General features: G+C 37.0%; 2 protein-coding genes across 3 annotated transcripts; one reads left to right on the top strand and one right to left on the bottom strand.

Annotated features, from left to right (window-relative positions):
* The first annotated feature begins 4 nt into the window (after positions 1-4).
* Positions 5-14,541, top strand: tmbim1a (transmembrane BAX inhibitor motif containing 1a). Of its 2 annotated transcripts, none has more exons than XM_055212636.2 (12): positions 5-448; positions 6,399-6,781; positions 7,428-7,498; positions 7,649-7,713; positions 7,827-7,880; positions 9,017-9,067; positions 9,428-9,467; positions 12,597-12,634; positions 12,757-12,844; positions 12,926-13,021; positions 13,445-13,498; positions 13,626-14,541. In XM_055212636.2, exons 2-12 carry the CDS (start codon positions 6,412-6,414, stop codon positions 13,773-13,775), a joined length of 1,077 nt encoding a protein of 358 aa, XP_055068611.2. In that variant the 5' UTR covers positions 5-448; positions 6,399-6,411; the 3' UTR covers positions 13,776-14,541. The 2 variants fall into 2 exon arrangements, with proteins under 2 accessions (XP_055068611.2, XP_055068610.2); XM_055212635.2 differs by having other exon boundaries at positions 6,396-6,781.
* LOC129450141 (uncharacterized) lies at positions 14,537-16,069 on the bottom strand. The gene is made up of 3 exons (XM_055212639.2): positions 15,938-16,069; positions 15,099-15,396; positions 14,537-14,984 (listed from the first exon to the last, which is right to left on the bottom strand). Exons 1-3 carry the CDS (start codon positions 16,044-16,046, stop codon positions 14,825-14,827), a joined length of 567 nt encoding a protein of 188 aa, XP_055068614.2. The 5' UTR covers positions 16,047-16,069; the 3' UTR covers positions 14,537-14,824.
* Between the last annotated feature and the right edge of the window lie 424 nt (positions 16,070-16,493).

The following is a 16,493-nucleotide window of genomic DNA, read 5'->3' as shown; positions in this document are numbered from 1 at the left end:
TCGGAAAAAACGGAAGCGGTCAAACAACCTCCCTCCTGTTCAGGGAACACAAATATGTTATTTGGGTGTGTCTAGCTTAACTCACCCCGACAGACTTGTTACATGACGAGGTTTTTTTCTTCGTAGGGCGTTATACTCAAAGAGAGCAAATTTCTTATCGTTTTTATTTTATTTTATACAACTTACTCGATTTCATTGGCATGGTAAACCCAAAACTGATCCAGTGATTGAGGCTCTTTCGACTCCACCTGCTGGTTAATGTGGACACGAATTTTGACTGACTGCTAGCTTACATTTTTGGCACGGAAGGTGGGCCAGAAGAAGCGCCTTACAAGTCGTGTTTTTATTCCAAAAACTTAGTTTGAAGGATTAAACGCATACTCCGACGTTTCTTTCTCCAAGATTCGACATCATTTTATATAGTTTTCTGGATTTGAGACACCGCGTGGTAAGAGGACTAATATATTTTAACATATTTTGCTTTTTTAGGTAACTTACAGTGTACTGGAATACACGATACACCGAGACTGTCGTCAAAATGTCGTTTAATATTTCTAGAGTTGAATTTGATGTTAGTCAATATCTCAAAAATAAATTAAATGTGGTAACAGCAGAAACATTTGCATAGAAATATGGGAGTAGGAATGTCCTAAAATTCCTTCCGGGGATGAGGCGTCAGTTGGGAATCTTTATCTGTGTTTCAATAAACAGTAAAGTAGAAGTTTTGGTCATTATAGAAGACATAATTTGTGTCTGTCTGTGATGCCAAAACTAGGCAAGTCTGTGATGTTCAAAACTAGGCAATTCATTAGGCTGCAATATACAACTTTAATATTACAGCTTAACATTGCGGCACTAATAAATATAGATATAACAGGGTAATATAGCAGATGTAATGTTGTCTTTTCACTGTGCCTGGTCATAGTTATTAAAATTTGGATGAACATGGCTGATTGTGTAACATTTTGGCCATCTTACTCATGCATCAGTGTGGAGCATTAAGGAAAGTGGAGAAAAAGTGTAATTTGTTTTAGGTTGCTTAGCAAAGTACATAATGTTGTAACTGTGTGCAGTAGGCTTGTTTGACTCATGTTGGTAGTCTTAAACTGATACAAGAATGCAATTATTTTCCATTCTGGCTTCCATTACACAGATACAGATTCTTTGCACATGTTGGTATGTTGTTGACTGCAAGATAGTCTACAAACATACCAACAAGTAGATTACAAGGTATACAAAGAAACACCCCAATGATGTTTTTATGCATTGCTATGCAAGTACAAAGTGACAATAAACCTGACTTTGTGTTGCTGTGATACGTCAAGCAATATTTTTAGTTCATATAAAAGTAGTATATTATGTCACCTACCTATGTAGTTACAAAAACAACTTTATCCCAGGGTTCTCCTGAAATCCTTGAAAGTTTGTGAATCTGGGGGGGAAATTCAAGGCCCTAGGAAGTTTTTGAAAATATACATAGATACAGATCATTGAAAGTGCTTAAATCTATTTTATGCAAGAAGTTTTCTGAAAATAAAATCCATATTATTCCCTTTATAGTGTTGTAGTGTAGGATAATATCATAAAATTTTTGGATGTTTGTGTTTCACCTCCCACCTTTACAATGGGCTCATAGGTGCACCGGAACAATCCCTCCCAAAATGCACCAAACTTCCGTCCACAAAGATGTGAAACTCACCGAGTGGTCAGGGGTGTTAACTGATATGCTCACACAAAAATCGCTGCAAAAGATGCTTTCCAAGATGCTTTTTGTTTTAGCATTCGTTGTTAACTTGTGGACCTATTTTTCCAAACGCCTCCCACCCGTACATTCTTCCGCTGAGAGCTTGAATAATAGACACTTCAGCCCAGGTGGTGGCGCCAATCCGCCATTGCCAATTGCAAGAATAGAAACAAAGTTCCCAGCGCGGAGTAATACCGTACCTCACAGCACATCTCATACAAGTCACTGGAGTTGGCAAAAACTACGATAAATCGGGTTGGAGTGCGTATTTTGCAGCGATTTTTGTGTGAGCATACCAGTGAACACCCCTGACCACTCAGTGAGTTTCATGTCTTTGTAAACAAAAGTTTAATGCATTTTAGGAAGGATTGTTCCAGTGCACCTGTCGGACCATTGTGGAGGTGGGAGGTGAACCACAAACACCCGAAAATTCTCGGGGCAGCTGCATATGTCGAAATTTCAGTCAAAACTGTTCTATTTCATTATAAACAATCTGAAAACAGGGCTTTAAGTGTAAAATACCAAACTTGTCCTTTAAATGCTTATATCTTCTGTATGCGAATGTTGATTCATACCAAAATGCTTGTTTGCATAGTTATGTTTGACAATTGAAAACGTCTCAGGTTACGTATGTAACTGTTGTTCCCTGAGAAGGGAACGAGATGCTGCGTCTCCCTTGCCATACTTCCTGCGTCCCTGTAACGCCGTCTTTGGCAATATTTTAGATAGCGATATACTTCCTGGCTCCCGCGTCACCCTGTCTTTGTCGTAAAGCCTCACCATTGGTTGAATTTGATATACACATTCAGACACACTTACCCCTGGAGGCGTCTCCAAAGTGTCGCCGCAGTGACTTAGCGTGTGTTCCCTCGAAAGGGAACTCTAACAATATATCTTAAAAGGTAACACGATGTAACCTTGCTCTCACTTAAAATGTGTCCCCACATTTAGTCCTTGAATTTGAGGGTATTGGACCTGAAAAATGCTTGAAAGGTCCTTGAATTTGAAGTTAACTAAGGTGTGGGAACTCTGTTATCCAGTATACTTTTGCAAATGTCAGGCCACGTTCACACGGGTTGGAATTCTTTCAGTGGTTATTATGAGTAATGATGAGTCAATGTTGACCACATGTTGCGTGTGGCTCTGTGTGAACTGTTTTTACGTCTGTTTGACAGCGTGACGTACTGATCCCTCTGTACAAATAAGGTCTTAAATGGGTAACTGGTGATAAAATGTAGCATTTTCAAACTCCAAAATTTCACTTCCTAATTTTGAGCAAAGGCATTCTTGCTTACTAGGATATACTAGGTGTATTCACCTTTCACCCCACAAACTGTAACATTTTTCATGGGCTGTGTGTCTAGAAAGACGAAGTGAAGTGTGGTTCATGCGTTTCCTGTGCTTATAACTTATGGTAGCAGTTTGGACAGTGGTGAAAGAGAGAGCGATGATATAACTGTCACAAAATTAAGTCAGTTTACTGGCAACACCCCAGTGCAGCTATTTCTAGTCATGTCTCATACCTTATAATGTCTCCGAAACAAGTTTGGAGATTGTACTTGACCACCCAAACCTTTAATTCTTATCTTTGATTTACGTTATTTTAGGGATTAGTATAGAAATGCATGCATTTGAACAAAGGAAAGGCAAGAAAAGACAGGAAGTAGCACAGTGCACTTGTATATCCACTTATTACTTGTTTACATCCTGGATCTGTCAAACCTTAACATGTTACATTTCTAATATTGCTATAGAAGTTGTTATGGGAAATCTTTTTTTGGGGTTGGGCGTAAAGCAGGAAAAGAGCTCTCAGAAATGAAAACACGCAAATAACTTTGTTATATGCTGCTTTCAAATCGCTCTTGCCATAGTTTGATGTCATAGATGAAAATTACATATGCCTTTAAATGGTGTCTCATTTGTAAGTTACTTTGGATAAAAGTGTCTGCGGGGCTCCAGACTGCCATCAAAATTTGAGTGTGCCACTGAATTTTACATCTAGTTGCACATGTGCGACCAGTAAATTTGACTTTTTTTGTGATGTGACACTGAATTTTAAAACAGCACATTGTACTTTCTGCATCTAGCATTAAAGTATTTATAAGTAATACAGTGAAAATTAGTAGAAATGTGAATATTTGGCTAGCATGTTGATTTATGGCGTGTGTCCCTAAATTTTCTGGTTGCGCCCCTAAAATTTTCAGTTGCGGGCCACTGTGCTCCTAGTGAAAAAAGTTAGTCTGGGGCCTCATGTATAAAACTGTGCATAGGATTCTTACTAAAAGTCTACGTACGCACAAAAGCCAAAAATGGCATACACCAAAAATTATGAAGAATTAAACAAAGCAATGTTCCCTTTATAAATCACAGATCACCTACAAGTGTGCGTACATGAATCATCCTAATATCCCACCCTGCAAGCCCATTCTCCCATCAAATTTGTTTTTTTATAAATCACAACCTTTGCGTGGGAACTGGCGTATGCACGTTTCCAGCCCTGTTTTGTGCATAAGCGTGCTTTATACATGAGGCCCCAGGTCTGCTAAATGTAATGTAAAATTAAATCTTCCATGTGACCGTACCAATGCCCACTTTTCTTTAGTGTTTAAAGTGCCATAGAACCAGAGCATGTGAAAGCCTCTGAAGGTTTGCTTGTGTTAATTTTTTCAGGGTCGAATAGTGTACATATTTTGAACATTATACCATTTCTTGTTTAAAAGTTATGGCTGGGACTTCAAAAAAATTTTGAATGCAGAATACGGAAAGAGGTTTGAACACCTGAAATGAATTGTTACACGCTTCCTAGATCTGGAATATTATTTGATTTATCAAGAACAATTTTTTAGTCCCAGTTCTATTTAATGTGTTAAAATGTGTTCTCCAAAATCAGATCTGTGAAAGCAAAAACAGTCTGCAGATTTCTTATAAGCCTTGTAAAGCTCAGTAATTGAAAGGATGGATCAAAGTGTAATTCTCAAGTTTAGCGTTTAAATGTGCTTGAAAGAAGATGAGATGCATTGACTTATGCGGCTTTCACATAGGACGCGGTGTGCGCTGCGCTATGAAACCCATTCATTTCAATGGCTTGTGCCGCTTGTTGTTGCATCGTGCAAAGCACAGCGGAGCAAAGTCAAAGATCCAAACAAGCAAATCAAAATTAAAATGGATGAAAAGCTTATATACTGTGTGTTTCAATATTCACTGAGATTTATAATACAAGTTTACGATCCTACAGAGACATCGGCAGGAAAGACGTGTCATGGAAACACGTAGCAATTCAAGTTGGCATGTCAGGTGTTTTTTGAGGTGGGTAGATTGTTGTGGGTAGGCAGCTTAATGTTACGTGAAATGGAAACGGGCAACATCAGTCTCTATATTCCTCATCCACTATTTAACGCAAATATAAACACTGTAGTAATTTATTGAAAACCCCGCCTACTTTGGTCTTGCCATGAGAGCACAAATCGCTTGGCTGCGCTGAACCCAGCAGCAAGCGCAGCGCACACCGCATCGTATGTGAAAGCCGCACTACGTTTTAGTTCAATTATTGTTTTTTTAATGAATGGGAGAGTTTGCTATTGTTTGGAATCTTGCAAATCAACCAAAACTCTTAAAGACATAGTTTACCTAAAAATAAAAATGACCCCAATATGAACACAATCGGAGTTATATGGGAGAATGTCCTGGCTGTTCCGGGCTTTGTAGAGGTGGCGAGTGATGCTTCTTATTTGAAGCCATGACATAGGACGTAGCATACGAAACATAGTGACATCATACGCTGGAAACCCACTCTCTTGTGAACAAGGGCTGCACGATTAATCGAAAAAAGAATCACAATCTCAATTCATACATAAATGTGATCTTTCTAAATGATGGTGATTGATTCACTTGCATGTACAGTATTTCCCTGTATTCAGATGGTGCATTTTAGTGTTCACGTATTTACTCTACAACAATCCAAGATCCTATATCAGTCCAACTTGGTCACACATGCAGTGTAAAAGCAAACCCTATTTATTCACCAATCATATTCACTGTTCCTCTCTCTTTCTCATTTGCGGCATTCTGCATGATGTGTAACAAGACGGCAGACCTAAACACATAGTCGCTTTAGTGGACTTGGAGTTGAAATTTTCACACAAAAGAGAGAAAAATTGTGTGAGAGAATTGTGATCTCATTTCACATGGAGAAAAATCGTGATTCACGTTTTAAGCAAGAATCCTGTAGCCCTACCGTGAATGCGAGTTGGTCATTACTGACAGCTAGTTTAAAGTTTAGTTGAAGTTATTTTAGTTTGTAAAGTTTTAAATACTGATATTTTTCGTACAAAATTGCATCGATTGCCCTAAGATGTTCTTTATTAACTTACTGGAGCCGTGTGGATTACTTCTATGAAGGTTAGCCTTTTTTGGTCTTCAAATCAGAAGCACAATTTACTACAATTATAAAGCTCGAAACATCCAGCAATTTTTCCAATACATCTCCGATTGTGTTAGTCTAAAAAAAGATAATAATAATAGACATCAAAAATTGCTCGAGAGTGAGTAAATCATGGGGTAATTTTCATTTTTTGAAACTATCCCTTTAACTTCATGCACTGTACTTGCACAGCCATTTATAATGGTTTCCTTTATCTTTCTTCTGCACCAGAAGTTATTAAGGCAGCATGTCCAGGTCTGATTTTCCACCGGGTTATGATGAGTCTCGACTGCTCTCTAACCCTGATCCTGGGAGCGGTTACCCACCTTCTGCCCCAGCATATGGCTTCGGTTCACATGGGGGGCCACCGCCTTACTCACAGCCCAATAACGCTTACCCTGGAGAGCCTGGAGGGTACCCTGGGCAGCCTGGAGGGTACCCTGGGCAGCCTGGAGGATACCCTGGGCAGCCTGGAGGGTACCCTGGGCAGCCTGGAGGGTACCCTGGGCAGCCTGGAGGGTACCCTGGACAGCCTGGAGGGTACCCTGGACAGCCTGGAGGATTCCCCCCGCCAATTATGCCACCCATAGCTATCCCTGTTGTTTCTACTGATTCAGGTATGAAAACTTATCTTTCTGGCAAATGCAAATTGGAAACATACACAGTGGATCATAAACAATGGAACTGCATTTAAACAAATTGACCACCATTTTTCATAATGCAGTTCCTTTATACTAACTCTAAGCAGGTTAGCACTGTTAGACGTGTGATATAGAGATTTAGTACACTACTATGAAATACCTGTGTTGGATTGGTCAATTATGGCGTTTTACTGTAAAAAAAGAAATTATAAAGTGTGTATTTGACTTTTGTGCCTGGCAACCCAGGCATAGTTAAGTTTTCTTTTTTTAAACTATGCAGTCTCTTTCATTTCACATAATAACTCAAGTTAATGTGTATTTGTTTATTTGCTAAGAAGTGTGGTCTATTTTGTAGTAATACGAGTAATAAGACACTTTTGATAACTATCTGACTGTTGAATGTCTTGTTAATTCGATTAGGTATAGTTGTTTCAGTGTCTGTCTAAATAGTTCACTAAATGATCTACCTGTTTATAAAGGATACATTCAGACACTATTTTACACCACAACATAAGTATAAATATATTGTGAATATTTATTTTCACAATATATTTGTGGTTTTACACAGACTGATGCACTGCAATGCAGGTCGTACTTTTGACTTAAAACATGACTGTTACAGATGACAATGAAGGATTTACCACAGCAGAAGGATTTGACAGTACTCAAATCCGACACAGTTTTATACGAAAAGTAAGCAACAGCTTCTGTTTAATCTGTATCCATTTATAGCACAGTAAAATTCTGTTTTATAAGGATATTGCTAAATTGCCCCGTTTTAAAACTGGGTAACAACTGAACTGTTGCGTGAATCTAAATGAATGAGTTTGTTATGTCTTACAGGTTTATCTGATCCTCGCTGTACAGCTTCTCGTCACAGCCGGAATCGTGTCTGTTTTCACATTTGTGTAAGTCTCTGTTATGGCTGGGATTTGGATTTCACAGAAAAAAGACTAAAACAAGTTATTAATAATAAACTCTAATCAGAGATTAATCATTATTTCTTGATGTTTTCATCCAGGGACTCCGTATCAGTGTTTGTGAGAAAAAACCCAGCAATTTACTGGACTTCATAGTAAGAATCGCTTATGTAAAATACATTTTTGACAATATTGAACAGAAGTAGTAGTGGGAATAACAACAAAAAAAAATCCATGAATGTGTCATATCATGAGGAATCAACTAGATTCTTCATGTGCTATAAAAACATACTACAGTAAGACTCCTCTATAGTCCATAAAACTTTTTTTTAAACTAACCTGCAAAAATATAGGTATCCATTTCATTTATTATCAGTCTGATATTAATTAAAGGGACATAATATGCTCATTTTTCAGCTCCCCTAGAGTTAAACATTTGATTCTTACCGTATTGGAATCCATTCAGTCGATCTCCGGGTCTGGCACTAACACTTTTAGCATAGCTTAGCACAATCCATTGAATCTGATTAGACCATTAGCCCCTGCTATTGTAAGTAACCAAGGGGACTATTTTTGGGCAGTGCGTAATATCACGTCTGCTGCAGCCATGTTACATCAGCAAAGTGCTTGATTATTACGCCAGTTTGAAAGTATAGTTCCTAGCCATATCTGCCTAGAAAATTGCAGCTTTTAATTTTTCATCTGTCTTAGTACATGATGTAGCTACAGAAGAGTCAAGTTTTAAATAGGAAAAATATCGAAACGCTTTGGTTATTTTTTTTAATGGGGTGTTAATGGTCTGATCGGGTTCGGTGGATTGTGCTAGGCTATGCTGGAGGTGCTAGCGCCAGACCCGGATCTTTTTTGTGCAGATCAGATTTGAAATTAGTTTTTAGCCCTATGTTTCTAAATTTTAGGGTGCATTTTTAAATTCATGAACGCAAGTTCTTTCAACCATCTAAAACACATTGTAGCACCTTTTTATGTTAAAACAGAAATTCATCATAGCATGTTTTTTTTTTTTTTGCCCCTAGGTTTAAATAACTATATTTTGTTAGGTTCGATAGCATTTGTTCCTTAAGCCCTGTTTAAATTCCAATAGCAGATGTGAAGACAGAGAAAGTGTGCAGTGCTTAGCATATGTGCAAGTTGGAGATCTTCTTAAAAGCCACAGCAACAACAAATGTAACTAAGTGGTTTTGATACAACCAACGTTACTAACAAGGATCTTAGGGAAAAGAGTACTTTAAAATGTGTCATATATGACTGCTAAAATGTTTCTTTTTTGCAGTGCTGTCTACTTTATTACACACATGGTACTCGTTTGCTGTCAGGGACCCAGGTGAGATTTTATCCACTTATCTTAAAAAAAAAAACATAGCAGCCCTAATAAAAAACAGATGGTGATATTTATTATTTAGTAATGTTATATAAATCCAAGTCAGTATGTGAACTCCAAACTAAAGTAAGTATCATTAGATTATAATACTTTAGTTTGGATTTCACAGTGAGATTAGGAGAATCAAAGTTTGAGTTCAATCATTGATTTTACATTAATTTTAATCTTTAACATGGTCTTACTCAGTCAATGTGAATGTTTTTTACATTATATAGAAGAATTTTATGTAGAGAACAAGAAATCACAATATATGTGTTAATGTAAAAAATTCATTTTAACCATCGCTCTGTTGCACTTTTTTAGGAGGCGTTGCCCATGGAATGTGATTCTGTTGTCCATTTTTGTAAGTCTGAAGATTCTGAATCACTCTGAGAGGTTTAACCCTTAAAAAAATGCTTATTGGTCTGTTTTTTCTTTTTTGACCCCCCCCCCCCTTCGGAGGACAACTTTATTTTTTTAATAAAGCAAATTATTTACACAATATATTACAATACAGACAGTAGATTTAATAACACAGGGCATTATTTGTCCTACGGTAATCATTCAATCAGTATAGTGAGACCCTGGGCACATAAGGGGAGGGGGATTATAGCACCACGTACAGAGTGTAACACATAACATATAAGGCTTCGTTCACACTGCAGGGCTTAATGCTCAATTCTGATTTATTTATATTTTTTTTTATTTTTTTTGCAAGGCCATTCACATTTCCAATTAAATGCGACCTTTTGTGATCTCCTGTGTGAACGTGAAATGACTCTGAAGTGACCTGCATGCGAGTACTCAATGGTCAACAACGTTACTCGTTGTTTGCGGAAGTAGCTAACATTAAACATGGTTCCCGCCTACTTCAATGCAGAATTATGACGTTTGTAGCGTTTCAATGATGTACGGGTCGGATACATGCGGCCATTCAGATGGAGGTCGCATTTCAAAAGATCGGATACGTATCGGATTCAGGACCACATACCCAAGTGGCCTGGGTCACATTTGAAAAGATCAGATCTGTGTCGTTCAGACGGTCATGAAAAGATCAGATACAGGTCGCATAGGGGCAAAAAATCGGAATTGGGTCGTTTCAGCCTGCAGTGTGAACGAAGTCTATGAGGTGACAAAATGACAGACAGATTACAGAGGGACAAGACAGTTGACTCAAGAACGTATTATTGATGGTTGAGTAGAATGATCTTGAGGTTCACATTCGTTAGTCACGGTTAGGGTGTTTGAGGGGAAATGGGTTTGAAAAGGGTTTGAAAAACATGTTATGCATGAGTATGAATAGTGTGTGCCTATGAAAGAAAATAAATAAACTTACATAACAGAAAAGGGAGATATGTGACTGGTAATGTACACGGCTTGTAGTTATGTTTTTGTGTTAAGAAATGTTAAAAATGGGGACCAGGTGTCTTTAAGGGATGATATCTGCTTCCTTCTGTGTTCATTGTGTTTCTTATTATGTCAGTGGAGTGCCAATTTCTTGTTGCCAGAGGTGCTTGAGCGGTCAATTGTGGGATTGATGACTGTATTGAAGTTTCCTGCTATGATAAGGTTGTTTGAATTTGATAGTATTTATAATGCATTAATAATGATGAATCTACCGTCTGGGTCCATAATAGATTGGTTAAGTGAAAAATTAATATCTTTATTTATTAAATAGAGATGCCTCTTTGTTTGCTGTTATATGTTGAAGAGTATATTTCGTCAAATAGTTTAAAGTTAAGATGTTGTAATTCTGTGTCTGTTAAATGTGTTTCTTGAAGGAAGCAATTAAACATCAGCCCTCAATTATCAAATTATCAGGTGATTGATTACTTTAAGTCTTTTGGTTTGGTTACGAAAGCCACGTACATTCCATGTTATCAAGTTAAGTGATTGCATGCGTGTATGTCAGGTATGTCAGAGTTGTGAGCTAGCTCGTATATATGAGTTAAGAGACATATAAAGTAATAAAGGGAAAGGGAGAGAGGGATAGAGGGGTTCGTTTGAGGGAATATGGCGTGAGTGTTTTTGCTTGTCAGTATTGGGTGGATGTATGTCATATTGCGCATAACATGTTTTCCAAAAAGTGGTTACAAAAGTAACCAATAGTTATTGAACAGATGGACTTTACACGTATAGACAAGGAGACACAAAGAGACGAGACATCCATACAAAAAAGACACATGCCTTATCAGAGTCAGAGGAAGAGAGAGAGGGAGGGGAAGAGAGAGAGAGAAACTGATAAACAAAACAACAAAAACAATAATTCAATTCAATTTTATTTATATAGCGCTTTTCACAATTGTTAATTGTTTCAAAGCAGCTTTACATGAGTAGATGTAGGGGAAAACACAGAATAATCAATAGATAATATAAGAAGTAGAATACAGCGGCTAAGAATAAATAGTACAAGCGAGCTTAGTAATGATGTAACGTATACAGTAAAGTGCTAAGTTAAGCCAAAGTTGGCTGACTCTCCCGGGGATGAAAAAACCCCCTAGGAGAAAAACCCAGCGGGAAAACTCATAGAAGGACAAAAACCCTTGGGAGAGATTAATATATATTTATATATATAAACACGGTAGGGATAGGAAGCGGGTAAGCGGATTAAACTGGTTCAGCCGGTGGTCGTCGGTCGCGTATCGGCTGGGCATCATGTTGAAGGACAGCCAGTAGATCAGTGGTGTGATGACCTTCACAGCAGCAGGATCTGGGTCTGTTTGTCTCATTGTCCTCAGGGTCGAGGACGAGACAGGGAGAGAAAAACAGAATTCTATTAGCGTAGGGGCCGTTCGCATGTACTGCAAGTGTCATACAGTATTGTTGTTTAAATCAGCTCGGTTCCAGACAGGCTACCTATTGCGGCATAAGTATATTACCCATATGAGGTATGTGAGTGCTTTGTTCTAGACAAACTAACTATTGCGGGATAAGTACATTTACTGGACATTTTATAATGGAAATAAAAGACATAAAAAGATAAGCAAATTAGGAGATAAGGAGAGAGAGTTTGAGCACAGAACTTAACAACTGGTCTAACAAATTCTGTAGGTTTAGAGAGGTGTGGAAGAATAAAAAAAGAGGAAATATATATATATATATATATATATATATATATATATATATATATATATATATATATATATATATATATATATATATATATATATATATATATATATGAGAATAATAATAATAATAAATTAATAATAATATAATTATGCTTATAGTATATTTCTATATTTATTCATTCAGAAAAGCCATGATGTTTTTTCATGGTTTCGTAATAGTTGTCCATTTATATAGAATTTATCAACTGCCAATATTGCACGTATGTTGTTTCTTCTGTTTTCTTTTAATATGGGATTGAGAACTTTTCTTTGTTCGTTTATTTCTCGTGGGTATTGATCGTTCATTCCAAAATGAGTGTCCTTGAGTAGTTTTTCTTTGCTTTTAACCAGTTCCTTTTCTTGATGTTTTTTTCTTGTTTTAGACATTGGCATTGTCATACATGACTGGGGCAATAGCGAGGTAAGGCAGCTATTTCGTGTGCTTTACGAATAAGGATGCAGTGGATGGGGAAAACTCTATGTGTATGATGAGATGCTTGTTGACAGTGTTTTAATAAATGTACATTTCTTTATTCTCTGTAGTTACTATAGTACTAAAGCAGTGTTCTTGGCCCTGGGCATCACTGTTCTCGTGTGCGTCGCTGTGACTGTCTTCTGCTTTCAAACTAAGGTAAGGTCACATTTAATATGTACACCATCTTTACCCCAGGCCTTTGTGAAGTGGTATCCATGCTTTTCTGTCTTCTTGTAGGTGGATTTCACTAAATGTGCTGGCTTTTTTGCCGTGCTTGGAATTGTGGTGTTTGTGACCGGCATCATAACGGCTATCGTGCTGTCATTTAAATACGTGAGTCATTTTATTTATTCAAATAGTGCTTTTTACAATGTGTACAATTGTTTAAAACAGTGGTTCTCAAACTTTTTAGCGTTCGGCCCCCTTTATGTACGGTGCATTCCTTCGCGGGCCCCCCCAAAGAAAATTTATGACAAAAAAACAGTTCTAAAACTTCACATTTTAATTAAACAAAACATTCAATTATACAAAGTAGTGCTGCCTTTTTTTTTTTTTTCACAGAATTCATGATAAATTAATGTATTTTGTAAAAATGTCATAAAACTGGGGCCCCCCCTGGCACCATCTCGCGGCCCCTCTGGGGGCCCCGGACCCCAGTTTGAGAATTACTGGTTTAGAAGCAGCTTTACAATGAAAATGATGCCTTATTATCTTGCTCTTTGATCATTTGCATATCATTATCGTATGCTTTTTCAGATGCCATGGCTTCACATGCTGTATGCTGGTATAGGGGCCGTTGCATTTACTCTGGTACGTCTCGCAACATTGTCAAACTGATTTAGATGCTCCATTTTACTCTTTTAATGTTTTTATTTAAACACAATGTTAATTTGTTTCAACCTAAAATCCTCTGTTGTGTGTGTGTTTGTTTAAATAGTTTCTGGCTTACCACACCCAGCTTCTGATCGGGAACAGGAAAATGACTATCGAACCTGAGGAATATATTTTTGCCGCTCTCACTCTTTATGTTGACATTATTCAGATTTTCCTCTTCCTCCTACAAATTATTGGATTAGCACAGAGATAAAAGCTTTAAGTCGGCATGTATTGTCATAAAGGCCTTTTTATGCACTATGCAATGTCTTTTCTGTCCAGTTATGGACCATAACATTTACTCAAATTATAAAATCCTACTGATCTTAGAACATTTTACTGATCAATTCCTGTTAGCTGTCATAGGAATAGTATGTTTGTGAATATCTTAACAGTACTCTTACAGTTTATTCATATGAGGGATTTTTGTATGTGATGCTGCCCATCACTTTGAGTCAAGTCACAATAGACAAAAAATGTAGTGTCATTTATATTGATGTATGGTCTTCAATATGACATTCTGTATTATATTGAACCTCTACTATACAGTAATGGTTATAGCCTTTTCTGCTGTGTAAATAGCATTTTTATTTTATTGATAAGTCTTAAATACACATTTATCTTGCAGACATCTCTATATTTATATACAAATTTGATCTATATCATTTTATATCAGAATCGCAGTGTTTGAGCTTAAAAACAAATTGCTTTACTTTATCTGATAATACACTTAACATATTATAAGATTATCTGATTTGGTGCCTTGTTTGTTTTTATTTAGTGCCAAATATATACAGTACATACAATGTCAACTTTTTACATAGATTGTCAGATTACAATGATATACATAAGATTGAAGTTTGTGGGAACATTGTCTGTTTGGTTAAATAGTTTTATGTCAAATGAAGTGGCTGAAGTTTCAAATGTATAATTGCAATTCTTGGAGTAGTAAATAAAATGAACACAGAGCAGTCCTCATATTTCATGGATTTTAATATATAATTTTTTATTGCATATAAGGTTTTTGTCACATTTCTGTACAAGCATTCCCAAAAATGTTGCCATGACAACTGAAGTTTCAATCAGACAAAATTGTAATTCCTCGCTCATTCAAATTTATCTTACATACCCAAAATGAACACTTCATTTTGTTCTGATCCATCACCACAGTGCTCTCATTTAATGTCTGTCCTGCCCTTGATGATAAGTGCTCATTTATGGGATTCTGTAGCACAATAAAGTCCTAATGTAATCATGGTGCTTTCACTGCATCCTAGAGTCTGGTTTATATCGCTCTCTGTCGTAATCTCCCTCATTGGATTTCTTCATTCTCTGTCTGATTTTCAGCTGCTTCAGTCGGTTCTTGTCCACTTGTCTTTTAGCCAGAATGAAACCAATAATTCCAGTGGGCAAGCCAATCATCCTGTGAAAGCATTTAATAGTATCAATTATTAATATAAGTAGTGGTTTATTTTGCATTGTGGTCTTAACCAGAAAAATGTAAATACAGTAAACATGGAATGCCGGTTGTACTTACCATGCGTATCCAATCTTCATCATTGGATTTTTGGCTTTTCTTTTTGGGATGTACTCAGGCCTGTTATCTTCGTCTTCCTCATCATCATCCTCCTCTTCTTTCTTTTGTTGGTCTTTCTTATGTTCTGTCGGTTTATGTGTGTGTGCTGTTTCCTGAGATGGAGTCTTGGTTATCGTTTGTAAGGGGTAATGCCTGCAGTGTAGAGCTTTGCTGTGTAAGACATCTTGGAGTCTGAGATGAGCAATCTTCTTAAAGGGTGATCCTATCCACAACGTTCTGTTTGAAAGCTGATGCCAACCTGTGAAAAAAATTAAGAATGTTGAAGAGTATGATATCAGCAAAACAATTTCATTCTGTCAGCTTAGAGAAGCAAGAAGGGTCAGACAACAGGTCTGTGTGTTCAGATTGGTGTTAAGAAACATTTTGTGCATTTTACTTAAAACTGTAAATTGCTGATTACATGATTATAATTCTTCACAAAAAGGTGTACAGGCACATAATTACTCGTAATGTTTACAGAAGATTGAGCTTCCAGCCTTTATACAGTGTAATATTGGCCTGGTTGTCGGTACATCATGTTTAAAAACAAATTACATATTTGCAGAACAACAGTCTTTCAATATGCATGTTAATTTTGCGTTACTGTATGTAATATTAGATTGGTACAGTACGAATTTGTCCTTAAACAAGCTCGCCTGCTGTTAAGGTAACTTGTAGGGCATTTTAAATTTGCTGCAGTTGTTATAAAGATATTTTAATATAAAAACAATATTGTCCAGCCAGTTAATTGATGCATATCACTATCCACGAAACTATATTGTTGTAAAGCACTCTATTACCTTGGAAAGCCGACCTCATTAAGTTCCGACAGGGCGCCGCCATCTTTGTTGTGTGGGGAGCGTGCGTCACTACACATAGGTGACCGGCTTTGTGCCTGACAGAATTCATACCCGACAGGACAGGACTGAGGAGAGTTAATGATGGTCAATTTATACGTAATTGTTGTTCATTTATTGTCTGAACACCGTGATCCACTAACTAGACCATCACCAGATTAGCACCAACCACAATATACAAATCAAACAGGTAATTCATGCTGGCCGTTTCAACTATATGTTAAACTGGCTATAATCTAACCAGATAACTTTTTATGAATTTATTTTGGATAATCAAGAAAATGTGCACAATTTTTCCGCCACGAAACGAGATGGAACAAGGCTGTCAATGCTCAATTAAAAAGTCCAAAATTAAATATACGGTAATAGCTTCATTTTACCAACATTACAATTTGGTAGATGCCTATATCCAAATTTACGTTCATTGACGACTTAATAGCTTTAGCCAACTACTAATAAGAGATTAGAAAATGATCTATTTAACATGGTAGGGGTAAAA

This window comes from Misgurnus anguillicaudatus, chromosome 8 (genome assembly GCF_027580225.2).
Source record: "Misgurnus anguillicaudatus chromosome 8, ASM2758022v2, whole genome shotgun sequence".
Taxonomy (NCBI): Eukaryota; Metazoa; Chordata; class Actinopteri; order Cypriniformes; family Cobitidae; genus Misgurnus; species Misgurnus anguillicaudatus.
The sequence above is the reverse complement of the archived record's forward strand: the minus strand, read 5'-3'. Positions and strand labels throughout refer to the sequence as shown.

What these genes read in the sequence shown, in the direction of transcription:
- tmbim1a (XM_055212636.2), top strand. Translation starts at nt 6,412, where the DNA reads ATGTCCAGGTCTGATTTTCCACCGGGTTATGATGAGTCTCGACTGCTC. An exon ending in TCTTCTGCTTTCAAACTAAG is followed by an intron (nt 12,845 to 12,925) that starts GTAAGGTCACAT and finishes GTCTTCTTGTAG; the next exon opens with GTGGATTTCACTAAATGTGC. An exon ending in GGGCCGTTGCATTTACTCTG is followed by an intron (nt 13,499 to 13,625) that starts GTACGTCTCGCA and finishes TTGTTTAAATAG; the next exon opens with TTTCTGGCTTACCACACCCA.
- LOC129450141 (XM_055212639.2), bottom strand. Translation starts at nt 16,046, where the DNA reads ATGAATTCTGTCAGGCACAAAGCCGGTCACCTATGTGTAGTGACGCAC. An exon ending in AATGAGGTCGGCTTTCCAAG is followed by an intron (nt 15,397 to 15,937) that starts GTAATAGAGTGC and finishes TTTTTTTCACAG; the next exon opens with GTTGGCATCAGCTTTCAAAC. An exon ending in ATGAAGATTGGATACGCATG is followed by an intron (nt 14,985 to 15,098) that starts GTAAGTACAACC and finishes ATGCTTTCACAG; the next exon opens with GATGATTGGCTTGCCCACTG.